At 38.1% G+C, this 13,426-nt stretch overlaps 1 protein-coding gene across 1 annotated transcript; it reads right to left on the reverse strand.

The window, feature by feature from the left end:
- Positions 1-399: 399 nt before the first annotated feature.
- On the reverse strand, positions 400-2,054 carry LOC140861933 (uncharacterized). Its single transcript, XM_073264933.1, has 2 exons — positions 1,435-2,054; positions 400-1,270 (listed from the first exon to the last, which is right to left on the reverse strand). Exons 1-2 carry the CDS (start codon positions 2,052-2,054, stop codon positions 400-402), a joined length of 1,491 nt encoding a protein of 496 aa, XP_073121034.1.
- Between the last annotated feature and the right edge of the window lie 11,372 nt (positions 2,055-13,426).

Raw genomic sequence — 13,426 nt, forward strand, 5'->3', positions numbered from 1 at the left:
TTCGGCCGCCTGTGCGTTTTCAAATGGAGCTCGTAACTGTTTGGATCTCTGTTCAGCTCCTGACGCTGCATTGGACATACAAGCAGAGATCATTACAATTAACGAACAGTTAATATGAAAATAATATTTCTAACATAATAATTTTTAGTATTATGCACGTAAAATATTTTTTACCATACTCGCAGCGTGCACCGCATAGGGTCTCGAGCCGGCAATGTGCCTAGAGAGACTAGTCCCTGGACCAGCAGGCTCGCTACACCTGTTCTTCCCGTACGCCGCCGCCATCTTCTGCCACGCTTCCTCCTCCCAATAGGCAAGATAGGTAGCCCATATCGCCTGATCTACTGTAGGAGGCACTTTGCCACGCTTTCTCTTCCAACCGGTTGCCGCCATTTTGGATTACTCTTTGTTATGCTCTTCAGCGTCTACTTCGTACGATGGGAGAAAACCGTATGAGTCCAACTCGTCCAGTAACTGAAATCCGGTTCTCATAGGCCTGGCAGTGTGCGACACAGTGCGACCACTTATGAAAAGGTTTCTACTCTGGCGCAATGGATGTTCGACTGGAAGAAACTTTCTGTGATTATCGAACCAACAAGTCTTCCTGATATGCTGCAGTGTGAACGCCTCCGAGTCTGACTTACAGTGTGGGCATGCTTGTTTACCAGCTGTATTCCAACCGGATAACATTGCGTATGCGGGAAAATCATTGATCGTCCACGTCAAAGTTGCTCTCAAAGTGATGTTCGTACGAGAGTGAACGTCATACGTAATAGCACCGTCAAACCAGAGTGACTGAAGTTCTGCGACAAGTGGTTGTAGAAATACATCAAGTTTGTCCTTCGGGTTCTTTGGACCAGGAGCAAGCACGGTGAGGAACATGTACTCATCTTTCATGCACATCCAAGACGACAAATTATAAGGAGTCAAAATCACAATCCATGACGAATATTGCTGCCCTGACTGACCAAAAGGCTGGAAACCGTCAGCAGAAAGTGCTAGTCTCACATTCCTGATCTCCGATGCAAAAGTAAGGTGTGTTTCTGTGAAATTACGCCAAGCAGGTGAGTCCGACAGGTGAGTCATCGTTTCTCCGTCATATATATGGTCGTGGTGCCATCGCATATGTGACGACGTCGCTTCTGATGCATACAAACGTTGGAGACGAGGGGTGAGTGGGAAGTAATACATCCGTTTGTACGGCGTCAGCTTCTTATTATTCCGAGATCCACGGGATCGACCATGTTTGTAGCGCGGATGCTCACAAAATCTGCATGATGTCAACTCGTTGTCTGTACCCCAGTATATCATGCAGTTGTTGTTGTAGCAATCAATTTTATCAACCGGAAGCCCCAAATCCTTAACTAGTTTCTTGGTTGCATTGAAGTTTTTTGGAAAATTGTGATCGATAGGACATATTTCATCTTCAATAACCTTGCAAGAACAGACAACAAGGTATGTCCGTGTGGATTTCCTTCCAAAATCTCTTTCTCTATCGATTTGATCATATCATATAGAGCCCTGGAAATGATGTTTGGATTCTCCTCAGTGACGTTGACATTGGGATCTTCTACGACGTTGGCATCATGATCCTCTTTGAATACCTCCTCATCAGTAACATCTTGGTAATCATAATAAGGTTGTTCGCTTCCCAATTGGTATTCATTTTTAGAATATGTGTCTCGATTTAGTGCACCTGTGAAGTATGGTGGCAAATCATCTGTGGTCGTACGCCGACTACTTCGAGACGAAGATGGTGCATCCATATTAACTCCTGGGAACGATGGATGGATGTAATTTTCCCCATGAAAGAACCAATTGTAGTAGTTAGGAACAAACCCATATCTACAAAAGTGTTCCTTCACCGTGATCTCGTCTAAATAAGTTAGAGTCTGACATTTCTTCCGATTGCATGGACACATTATAGTTCCGTCAGATAAACATGTTGGATTACTCTTTGTAAAAGCAACAAATACCTCCACCCCATTAACGAACTCATTAGTCAATAATCCATTAACAATTCGCCAATCCATCCAACTCCGGTCATAAGCCATGCGGTCCTACAATAATGGAGATTACATTTATAAAAAAGAGTGATATTATATATTAAATTAAAAAATATAATCACATCACGTTATTATAATAAGGTTTCAAAGACTCATCACGTTATTATAATTGTAGTAACTCAGATTTTATTTTAAGATAATAATATGTTAAACATAATTAAGGATTGGTGATTAACCAATTCCGGGATTTAATCGGACTTCAGAATCAAGAATTGGATTTTCATTTTCTAAGCCAGTTCGGACGGTCTGAAGAGGACTTCGGACGGCCCGAACTCCCTCATGCCATGCAAGCAGGATTACTCAGCCATGGATTTTGACAAGTGTCGGACGAAGAAAAGTTCAGACGATCCGAACCTGAGTTCGGAGGCTCCGAACCCGACGTGGCTTGCATGCATGCATTGAGTTGGAATGGACGATCCGATCCCCAGTTCGGAGGGCCCGAACTTGACCAAAAATTTTCCTATAAATAGGACTCATTCGATTTCAATTTGAAATATGAACTCCGAGTTTTTTTCTTCAGTTATATAGTGTGAGTTATACACTTGAGGGCCCTATCGGTTATAATAGAGGTTCTGGAATAACCAAGGAGTGGTTATAGTCATCCGGGACTAGCGACTTCAAAGGGCTATCGATGGACGAAGGTATGGTCTGGGAATCTATTTAAGTTTTGGAAGTACTTATTAGCTTAGTTAAGGCTTATAGAACTTGTGTAGTGATACGATGAACTTTTGAATATAGGCTTGGAACCTAGGATCCTACTATACTTGAACTAGCTTAGAGGTACGTACACATTGACTGAGATTGCCAGCGAGTATACATGTTTATATGTTGCATTTATTTGGCATTATTATATGGCATGATATATGATTTACCGCTTTCTATATTCATATGTCATGTGCATATACACGTTGAGACAATATCTTGATATACCTGATTATAGAGCCGCTCAGCTCTATACTCGATAGTCTGTCACTGAGAGTACCGCGATGGCGGGGACATTTATATCTGACTACTTTGGTGTACTTGACGAGTGTGGTTGCACCCAGATGTTGATCTGTGCGGTGGCAGCACTCATGTGGCGCCGGTACTGAGCATGACTTTTCAGATGACCCTTTACCAGTCATCATGTTGCATGCACTATATACATATGTTTACTCATATTTATGTACTGGGCGTTAGCGCTTACGTCCTAGTTATTATCTTGGACACCCTATTCCAATGGGGCAGGTCGCAGGATGGACGGAGCTGGTAGTTCAAGGCAGGACTAGGGAGCAGGAGCCTTGAGGATTTTATTATACAGCAGGATTCGATATAGCTGTATAATTTTTACTTTTAAGTTTTACGATATGGTTGTATCACTACAGTATTAAGCCTGGATATATTTTACTAAGCTGATATGTAATTTATGGATTATGTTTCCGCACGTTTTACTCTGTTAAGTATTTGGTTGTATTAAGTTTAATGCATGCTATTAGTTGCCAGTTAGTAGGTGATTCCATGCAGGTTCACTACATTTTTGGTATCAGAGCATGCATAGATTTTGGAAATTAGTACTTGGGATTTAGTTTAGTCTTGAGTAATTCTTGCACATTTGGGATTTTAATGTGCAATTCTTTTCAGGATATGGCTGACGAGATTCACGGTAGTATTGGCCAGGGAGGTGGTCATCATCGTCATCATCGTCATCGTGATGATCAGTATCGTCCTCATGAGGGTAGACGTCGCTACACTATTAATAAGTTCATGCAAGTAGGACCGAAACCCTTGGTGAGAGGCGAGAATCCTGAACAAGCAAGAAGTTGGATGTCCAAACTCGAGAGTGCTTTTCGAGCTTTCGATTGCACTGAGGAGCAGAAATTGGAAGTTCTAGAATTAGTTCTAGAGGATCGAGCACGATTTTGGTGGGATTCCAAGGCTGCTCAGGCGCGTACTAAGAGAGGACAAGTGACTTGGGGAGATTTCTGTCAGCAGTTTCAGAAACTGTATTTTCCTCCAGCTGTTTGCCAGGCACGATCGATGGAGTTGCTTACTCTGAGGCAAGGATCAATGACTATTGATCAATATCAGCAACAATTTCTTGATCTGCTACCTTTCAGTCCTCATATCAGTGACAGTGATGCGTCCAAGTATGATATCTTTCTGCAAGGCTTGAATCAAGATATCTACTCACAAGTTGTCGTCTGTGATGATCCGACATCTTATGAGACTTTGGTGAACCGTTGCCATCTTGTGGAGACCAGCAACAGGCGGGCACAGTTGATGATGTCAGGACAGCCTATTGGATCTTTTGAGCCTAGAACTCAATCTGTTGTGCAATCTGGACCTATGTCTTCTTCTACTCCTACTACTTTATTTGGTTCTCATGGTTCACGAGGTACATTCCGTTTTGGGAAGAAGAAGAAGAAGAAGGAGAAATTTTGCAGCCACTGTGGAGGGAAACATCCAGCAGCTTCATGTCGGAAGGCTGCTGGTGCTTGTTATATTTGTGGTGAGCAGGGATATCTGCGGAGAGATTGTCCTCAGCGTATGGGTTCTGCTAGTGGATCGGGATTACAGGTTGGAACTCAGGCTTCTACTTTTCCACGTCAGCAGCCAGCACCACAGATTTCTTTTGGTTACCATCCACACTCACAAGGGCAGGTGTTTGCTCTGTCTCAAGACCAAGCTACTGAGGGAAGCGATCGCATGTTGGCAGGTACCTTTTTGTTATGTGATATTCCTGCGTTTTAATTGATATTGGAGCATCGCATTCCTTTATTTCTAGCCGTTTTGTTAAGAGACTATCATTAGATATGGATTTAGTTGTATCTACTCCGCTGGAGCAGGAGGTAGTGACTAAGCGTCTAGTGATGGGTTGCCTTCTAGATTTTGAGGGTCACGTGTTGTCTGCTAATCTGATGATTCTAGCAATGGCAGATTTTGATTGTATTTTGGGAATAGATATGCTGACTTTGTATCACGCTACTGTGGATTTTTATCAGCGTCTGGTACAGTTTCATCCGGATGAGGGTGATAGCTGGAATTTTAATGGAGAGGGTGCGCGACCTCCGATGCCACTTGTTTCGGCTTTGAAGGCATGTCATGTCTTAGAGTCAGGTGGGGAGGGCTACCTCATCTATGCAGTTTATATGTCCACGAGTAGTCCGGGTATCGATCAGTTACCGGTTGTCAGCGAGTTTCCTGATGTATTCCCTGATGAGATTCCTGGTTTTCCTACAGTTCGAGAGGTATTTGGTATTGATCTAGTACCAGGAATGACGCCTATATCCCAAGCACCTTATCGTCTAGCACCGTCAGAGATGAGGGAATTGAAACAGCAGTTGCAGGATCTGCTTGATAAGGGATATATTCGTCCGAGTGTTTCTCCGTGGGGAGCACCTGTTTTGTTCGTCAAGAAGAAGGATGGATCGATGCGATTATGTATTGACTACAGGCAGTTGAAACATGTCACCATCAAGAATAAGTATCCTTTGCCGCGGATTAAGGATCTGTTCGATCAATTACAGGGTACTTCTGTTTACTCGAAGATAGATCTGAGATCTGGATACCACCAGATGCGGGTACGAGACTCAGATATTTCTACGACTGCTTTCAGGACCAGATACGGGCATTATGAATTTCTGGTGATGCCATTCGGTTTGACGAATGCACTGGCAGTCTTTATGAATCTGATGAATCAGGTATTTCGAGAATATCTGGATAGATTTGTCATCGTCTTCATTGATGATATTCTTGTCTATTCTCATGAGAAGGATGAGCATGCACAGCATCTGAGGATTGTTTTACAGACGTTACGAGATAAGAAGCTGTATGCAAAATTAAGCAAGTGCGAATTCTGGCTTGATCGAGTAGTGTTTCTCGGTCATGTAATTTCTAGTTAAGGGATATCTGTTGATCCAAGTAAGATAGAGGCAGTGCTGAATTGGTCTCGTCCGACGACGGTTGCTGAGATTCGAAGTTTCTTGGGTCTAGCGGGTTATTACCGTCGGTTCATAGAGAATTTTGCACAGTTGGCCAGGCCTTTGACACAGCTTACACGGAAAGATGTTGCCTTCATATGATCCTCAGGATTGTGAGGAGTCATTTCACGAGCTGCGTAGACGTCTTACTACTGCACCTGTGTTAGCTCTACCTTCTGGATCAGGAGGTTATGTTGTCTATACCGATGCCTCTGGTCAGGGGTTAGGATGTGTTCTTACACAACATGGACATGTTATTGCCTATGCTTCTCGACAGTTGAAGACGCATGAGAATAATTATCCAGTACATGATCTCGAGTTAGCCGCCATTGTATTTGCACTCAAGATTTGGAGGCATTATCTTTATGGCGAGAAATTTGAGATATTTACGGATCACAAGAGTTTGAAGTATTTATTCACTCAGGCGGAGTTGAATATGCGACAGAGACGCTGGATGGATCTTCTGAAGGATTATGATTGTGAAATCAAATATCATCCAGGTTCTGCTAATCTTACTGCTAATGCCTTGAGTCGGCAGGTGAGACTGTCTGCACTTCAGACTAATGAAATATCTCATATGATACAAGAGTGTTATCCATTTAGTTTTATGCTCAAGCACAGGAAAGGGAGAAATGGGATTCGATTGTATACTATTCTATATGAGCCAGCATTGTATTCTCGGATCAGAGATGCTCAGATATCTGATGTTAAGACTAAGCGTTTGGCACGTCTAGCCAATGGGGTTAATACATCTGGATTCCATTTTCAGGCAGATAGATTATTGTGCTTATCTAATCAAGTGGTTGTACCTGATGTTGCGGAACTCAGGAACGGTATTCTTTCTCAAGCTCACAGGAGTCGATTATCAGTTCATCCTGGAAGCATGAAAATGTATAAGGACTTGCGAACTAGATTTTGGTGGAAAGGTATGAAGAGGAGTGTGTATCAATTTGTTTCGAGATGTTTGGTTTGTCAACAGGTCAAGGCTGAACACCGACGACCAGGTGGATTACTGCAGAATCTTGAGATTCCCGAATGGAAGTGGGAGCACGTGACTATGGAATTTGTCACTCACTTGCCTATGACTTCACGTCAGTGTGATGCTATCTGGGTCGTTGTTGACCGTTTGACGAAATCAGCACACTTTATTCCTTACAACCGGGAGTATTCTTATGATCGCATGGCACGCTTATATGTCCAGGAGATAGTGCGATTACAAGGGATTCCAGTGAGTATAGTTAGTGATAGAGACCGGGGATTTACCTCACGTTTTTGGGGTAGTTTTCAGCAGGCTTTGGGTACCACTCTGAGTTTGAGCACTGCATATCATCCGGAGACTGATGGGCATTCAGAGCGGACAATTCGTACGCTGGAGGATATGCTACGTTCTTCTGTTATGGATTTTGGTTTGTCTTGGCAGGATCAGTTACCTTTGATCGAATTTGCCTACAATAACAGTTATCATCGTAGTATTGATATGGCACCTTTCGAGGCATTGTATGGTCGACGGTGTCGTACTCCGTTATTCTGGGATGAAGTCGGAGAAGGAAAATTCGAGGGTCCTGAGTTGGTGCAGGAGATTGTAGATAAGGTAGATTTGATCAAGCGGAGGATCAAAGCTGCTCAAGATAGACAAGCCAGTTATGCTAATATTCATCGCAGGTCATTTCAGTTTGAGCCTGGTGAATATGTGTTACTACGAGTATCACCTTCAGGAAGGTGATGAGATTCGGTGTGAAAGGAAAGTTGTCACCTCGTTTCATTGGTCCTTTCCAGATACTGGAGAAGATTGGAGATGTTGCTTATCATTTGGCGTTACCGCCATCTCTTTCCAGTATACATAATGTTTTTCATGTGTCATTACTTCGACAGTATATAGCTGATGAATCACATGTGATTCAGTCTACTAATGTTCAGCTAAAGCCAGATCTGTCGTATGTTGAACGACCACTCCGTATCCTAGACAGGAAGGAGAAAGTTCTTCGGAACAAGACTATACAACTTGTGATGGTACAGTGGCAGCGCCGAGGCGTTGAAGAAGCAACTTGGGAAACCGAGAGTCATATGCAAGCAGAATATCCTGAGTTGTTTGCTGTGTATTTTTTATTACCATATAAAGATGTAATTACAGTTGTTGTAATAAAACATGGTTTGATGTTTCATATTGTTATCTTGATTTGTCTTTAGATTTTATTTCGCTGACGAAATATCTAAAGGTGGGGAGAATTTAGTAACCCAGATTCCATTTTAAGATAATAATATGTTAAACATGATTAAGGATTGGTGATTAACCAATTCCGGGGTTTAATCGGACTTCAGAATCAAGAATTGAATTTTTATTTTCTGAGCCAGTTCGGACGGTCCGAAGAGGACTTCGGACGGCCCGAACTCAACACACCGGGGGCTCCGAAGGTGAGCTTGTTGACTTCGGAGTTAAGGCCAGTTCGGACGGCCCGAACTCCCTCATGCCATGCAAGCAGGATTACTCAGCCATGGATTTTGACAAGTGTCGAACGAAGAGAAGTTCGGACGATCCGAACCTGAGTTCGGAGGCTCCGAACCCGACGTGGCTTGCATGCATGCATTGAGCTAGAACGGACGATCCGAACCCCAGTTCGGAGGGCCCGAACTCGACCAGAAATTTTACTATAAATAGGACTCATTCGATTTTAATTTGAAATACGAACTCCGAGTTTTCTTCTTTAGTTATATAGTGTGAGTTATACACTTGAGAACCCTATCGGTTATAATAGAGGTTCTGGAATAACCAAGGAGTGGTTATAGTCATCCGGGACTAGCGACTTCAAAGGGCTATCGACGGACGAAGGTATGGTCCGGGAATCTATTTAAGTTTTGGGAGTACTTATTAGCTTAGTTAAGGCTTATAGAACTTGTGTAGTGATACGATGAACTTTTGAATATAGGCTTGGAACCTAGGATCCTACTATACTTGGACTAGCTTAGAGGTACGTACACATTGACTGAGATTGCCAGCGAGTATACATGTTTATATGTTGCATTTATTTGGCATTATTATATGGCATGATATATGATTTACCGCTTTCTATATTCATATGTCATGTGCATATACACGTTGAGACTATACCTTGATATACCTGATTATAGAGCCGCTCAGCTCTATACTCGATAGTCTGTCACTGAGAGTACCGCGACGGCGGGGACATTTATGTCTGACTACTCTGGTGTACTTGACGAGTGTGGTTGCACCCAAAGCTTGATCCGTGCGGTGGAAGCACTCATGTGGCGCCGGTACTGAGCATGGCTTTTCAGATGACCCTTTACCAGTCATCATGTTGCATACACTATATACATATGTTTACTCATGTTTATGTACTGGGCGTTAGCGCTCACGTCCTAGTTATTATCTTGGACACCCTATTCCATGGGGAAGGTCGCACGATGGACGGAGCTGGTAGTTCAAGGCAGGACTAGGGAGCAGGAGCCTTGAGGAGTTTATTATACAACAGGATTCGATATAGCTGTATAATGTTTACTTTTAAGTTTTTCGATATGGTTGTATCACTACAGTATTAAGCCTGGATATATTTTACTAAGCTGATATATAATTTATGGATTATGTTTCCGCACGTTTTACTCTGTTAAGTATTTTGATGTATTAAGTTTAATGCATGCTATTAGTTGTCAGTTAGTAGGTGATTCCATGCAGGGTCACTACAATAATGAGGTGTCAGAAACTCTTTTTATATAATAACATGATATTATATATTACATGTGTGTACAAAAAAAATCTAAATAGTAAAATAATATAATCACATTACGTTATTATAATGAGGTGTCAGAGACTCCTTTTATATAATAAATGATATTATATATTAAATATGTACACAATAAAAATGTCTAAATAGTAAAATAATATAATCACATCACATTATTATAATGAGGTGTCATAGACTCTTTTTATATAATACAATGATATTATATATTAAATATGTACACAAATAAAAATGTTTAAATAGTAAAATAATATAATCACATCACGTTATTATAATGAGGTGTCAGAGGCTCCTTTTATATAATAAGATGATATTATATATTAAATATGTACACAAAAAAATGACTAAAAATATAAAATAATATAATAACATCACGTTATATATTAAATATTTACACAATAATCACATCATGTTATTACATAATATTAAAAATATACACAATAAAAATGACATACCTTTTTTACGTTTTCAGATTTTGAGACAGAGAATATGTGAAATCGAACTGTGTGCGAACAAAAATTTATAATCAAATTTTTTAGACAAAGAATATGTGAAATCGAACTAGCTATATATATGCGAATATAAATTTATACTCAAATGTTTTAGACAGAGAATATATTATATATTATGCTACAAGTCTGAAATCGAACAGGTGGGAATGAAGACTATAGAGTTATTTGCAAAAAACACCCCTGTGAAATATTAAAAATGCACATTTCTCTCCTGTGAAATTTTAATAGGCATCTTCAACCCTGACCTTTTAAAAAATTAGAACACTCGTCCCTTCAAATGAGTGATTGTTACGCACGCGCCCCTCATGCGACTGGGCAAAGATTTTAATATTTTTTTTGCACCATATACCCCTATGAATTATTAAAAATACATATTTGACCCCTGTGAAAATAATTTTTAAATCTATTCAACCCATAATACATAATTTTTATTAAAATTCAATTATAAAATATTTAGCAAACACTTTTTGTTGTATTAATTTTTATTTTAAATGTATTATCATTAATTAATTATTTCTAAAAAATATTATTACTTTATCCTGTTATCATTATTTTATTAAACTCACTTCGTATTTTCAATTTTTCCATTAAATATGCATTCATAAACAAGTATTTAAATAATTTCAAGTACAAAAATATTGAACTAAACTGATAAGTTTAAACATATTTCTTTTTTGATTTAGGACTATATATTATTGAACCAAAATTTAAATTTTTCGAGAATATGCATTGCACAATTTGTAATAAAAAATAAAAAATAGCATGCTTATATAATTCTAAATCGAAAAAGTAACATTCATGAACTTATCATTTGGTTCAATATTTTGGTATTTTTAGATATTTAAATCCTTATTTATGAATCATGTTTAATGGATAAGTTTAAAACACGAAATTATTTGATAAAATAATGATAACGAGATAAAGTAATAATTTTTTTAACATAAATTAATTAAAAATTATAAATTTAAAATAAAAAATAAAAAAAATTAAAAATGTTTGAAAAATATTTTATAATTAGATCTTAATAAATATTGTGTATTATTATTTAATGCAAATTCTGCAATGCATTTTAAAAATTTTAGATTTTGGTTCAAAAATCTATAATCCAAAATTAAAAAGTAATATGCATAAACTTATCATTTTAATTTAATATTTTGGTACTTTTAGGTATTTAAATCTCGTTTATGAATGCATTTTTAATGGAGAGGTTGAAACAAGAAAAAAGTTTAATAAAATAATGATAAGAAGATAAAATAATAATATTTTTTAGAAAACAATTATATAATCATAATAAATTAAAAATTAAAAATTAAATTAATAAAACAAAAAGTGTTTGCTAAATATTTTATAATTAGATTTTAATAAAAATTGTGTATTATGGGTTGAATAGATTTTAAAATTATTTTCACAGGGGTTAAATATGCATTTTTAATATTTCACAAGGGCATTTGGTACAAAAAAAAATCAAAATCTTTGTCCAGTCGCATGAGAGGCGCGTTCGCAACAATCACTCATCTGAAGGGGCGAGTGTGCTAATTTTTAAAAAGGTCAGGGTTGAAGATACCTATTAAAATTTAACGGAGGAGAAATGTGCATTTTTAATATTTCACAGGGGTGTTTGGTGCAAATAACTCGAAGACTATATAGTCAACTTTTTGCCACGGTTTGTAAAAAACCGTTGCAAAATAAAAGATAAAATACTCCCACCATAAATGAGACGTGTCTGATACGCGTAATAGATGCTAATAGATGTGGGGTGACGTGTATAAAGCAAATTGCGACGGTTTTCTTAAAACCATTGCCAAATATTGCAACGGTTTAAAACACCGTCACAAATTGCGACGGTTGAAAGTTACCGTGGTAATATTTTTGACACGGTTATTGTAAACCGTCTCAATTTGCGACGGTTTATCAAATTTGCGATGGTAATATTAAACCGTGGCAAGTTTTGCAACGTTTTAAAGTATACCGTCGCAATTTGCCGAGATTTTTTTGTAGTGTTAATGAAATATGAATTTTTCCGTATATTTATAAATCCAGGCCGTAGTATGTATGATACAATTGATATTAACTAATCAAATAATATCCTACTTTTGGACTCTTTTATTGAACTAAATTTTTTATATGAACAAGTGAAGATTCCATGGTGTAAATTTTCGTGTAGGATTGAAGAATACTTAAGCAACAAGGCCGTGAAGATAAACGTAGATTCTCCATGTATTAATTCTTTCTTCCACACGCCAAAGATGGGCTTCTCTCTCTTTGGTAGAGAAATTTGGGTCTACATCACATTCCCTATGAAAGAGTAGAAGTTGGTGAGTTCCGCATTCCTAAATTCAAAATAAAATTTGGGTTCGAAGCATCTGAAATTTTCAAAGGACATGGGCTCGTGTTACCCTTTATTGGTGGTGGTCTCACCGAGATGGTGGACGACTCCATCGTCGGCCGGGATCTTTTCATTTCAAGCATCTTTCACGAGTCATTTATCGAGGTGAATGAGGAAGGATCAGAAGCTGCCGTTGTTTCTGGGTCGGATTAATAATAAAGTAGTGTTTGCAACCTCTAAAAATAAATGATTATGGAGATTCTCTTCACAAATTTGTGAAGAGAATCTCCATAATCATTTATTTTTAGAGGTTGCAAACACTATCTAAGTCGGGAGTGGTGTTGTTTATTGGCCAAGTTCTGAATCCTTTATGTTAAACTTTCCATTAAACGAAATTTATTTCTACTATAAAAAAATGATATGAGTAAAGTTTTTGCATTCTCTATGTACATGTTTAACCCTATTATATATATATAAATAAAATAGTAATGATGATTATACAAGTAAAATTTCCAAAAAAAAAAAAGGACAAATATGGAAAACGCACAAGATAATTGAGTATAATAATGTCTCACATATAAATTCCATTTTTTCGGTCTATTTAAATTTTTTAACTTCCACTTTACTTCTTTCCTACTATTATTTGTGTCAAATATAAAAAAAAATTAAATAAATCGATGTAAATAATTTGAAGATAAATATTAAAGAATAAAACTTAAAACGTAATCCATATTTATTGAAATAATTAACTTAAGATCTAAACATAAGAACTTTAGCTACTATTTAAAAAATAATATATACATCGTCT

Source organism: Henckelia pumila, chromosome 4 (assembly GCF_033568475.1).
Source record: "Henckelia pumila isolate YLH828 chromosome 4, ASM3356847v2, whole genome shotgun sequence".
Classification (NCBI taxonomy): domain Eukaryota; kingdom Viridiplantae; phylum Streptophyta; class Magnoliopsida; order Lamiales; family Gesneriaceae; genus Henckelia; species Henckelia pumila.

Coding starts and splice junctions, on each gene's coding strand:
- LOC140861933 (XM_073264933.1), bottom strand. CDS start 2,054: ATGGCTTATGACCGGAGTTGGATGGATTGGCGAATTGTTAATGGATTA. Junction 1,271..1,434: donor TTGTTGTCTGTTCTTGCAAG/GTTATTGAAGAT, acceptor GACATCATGCAG/ATTTTGTGAGCATCCGCGCT.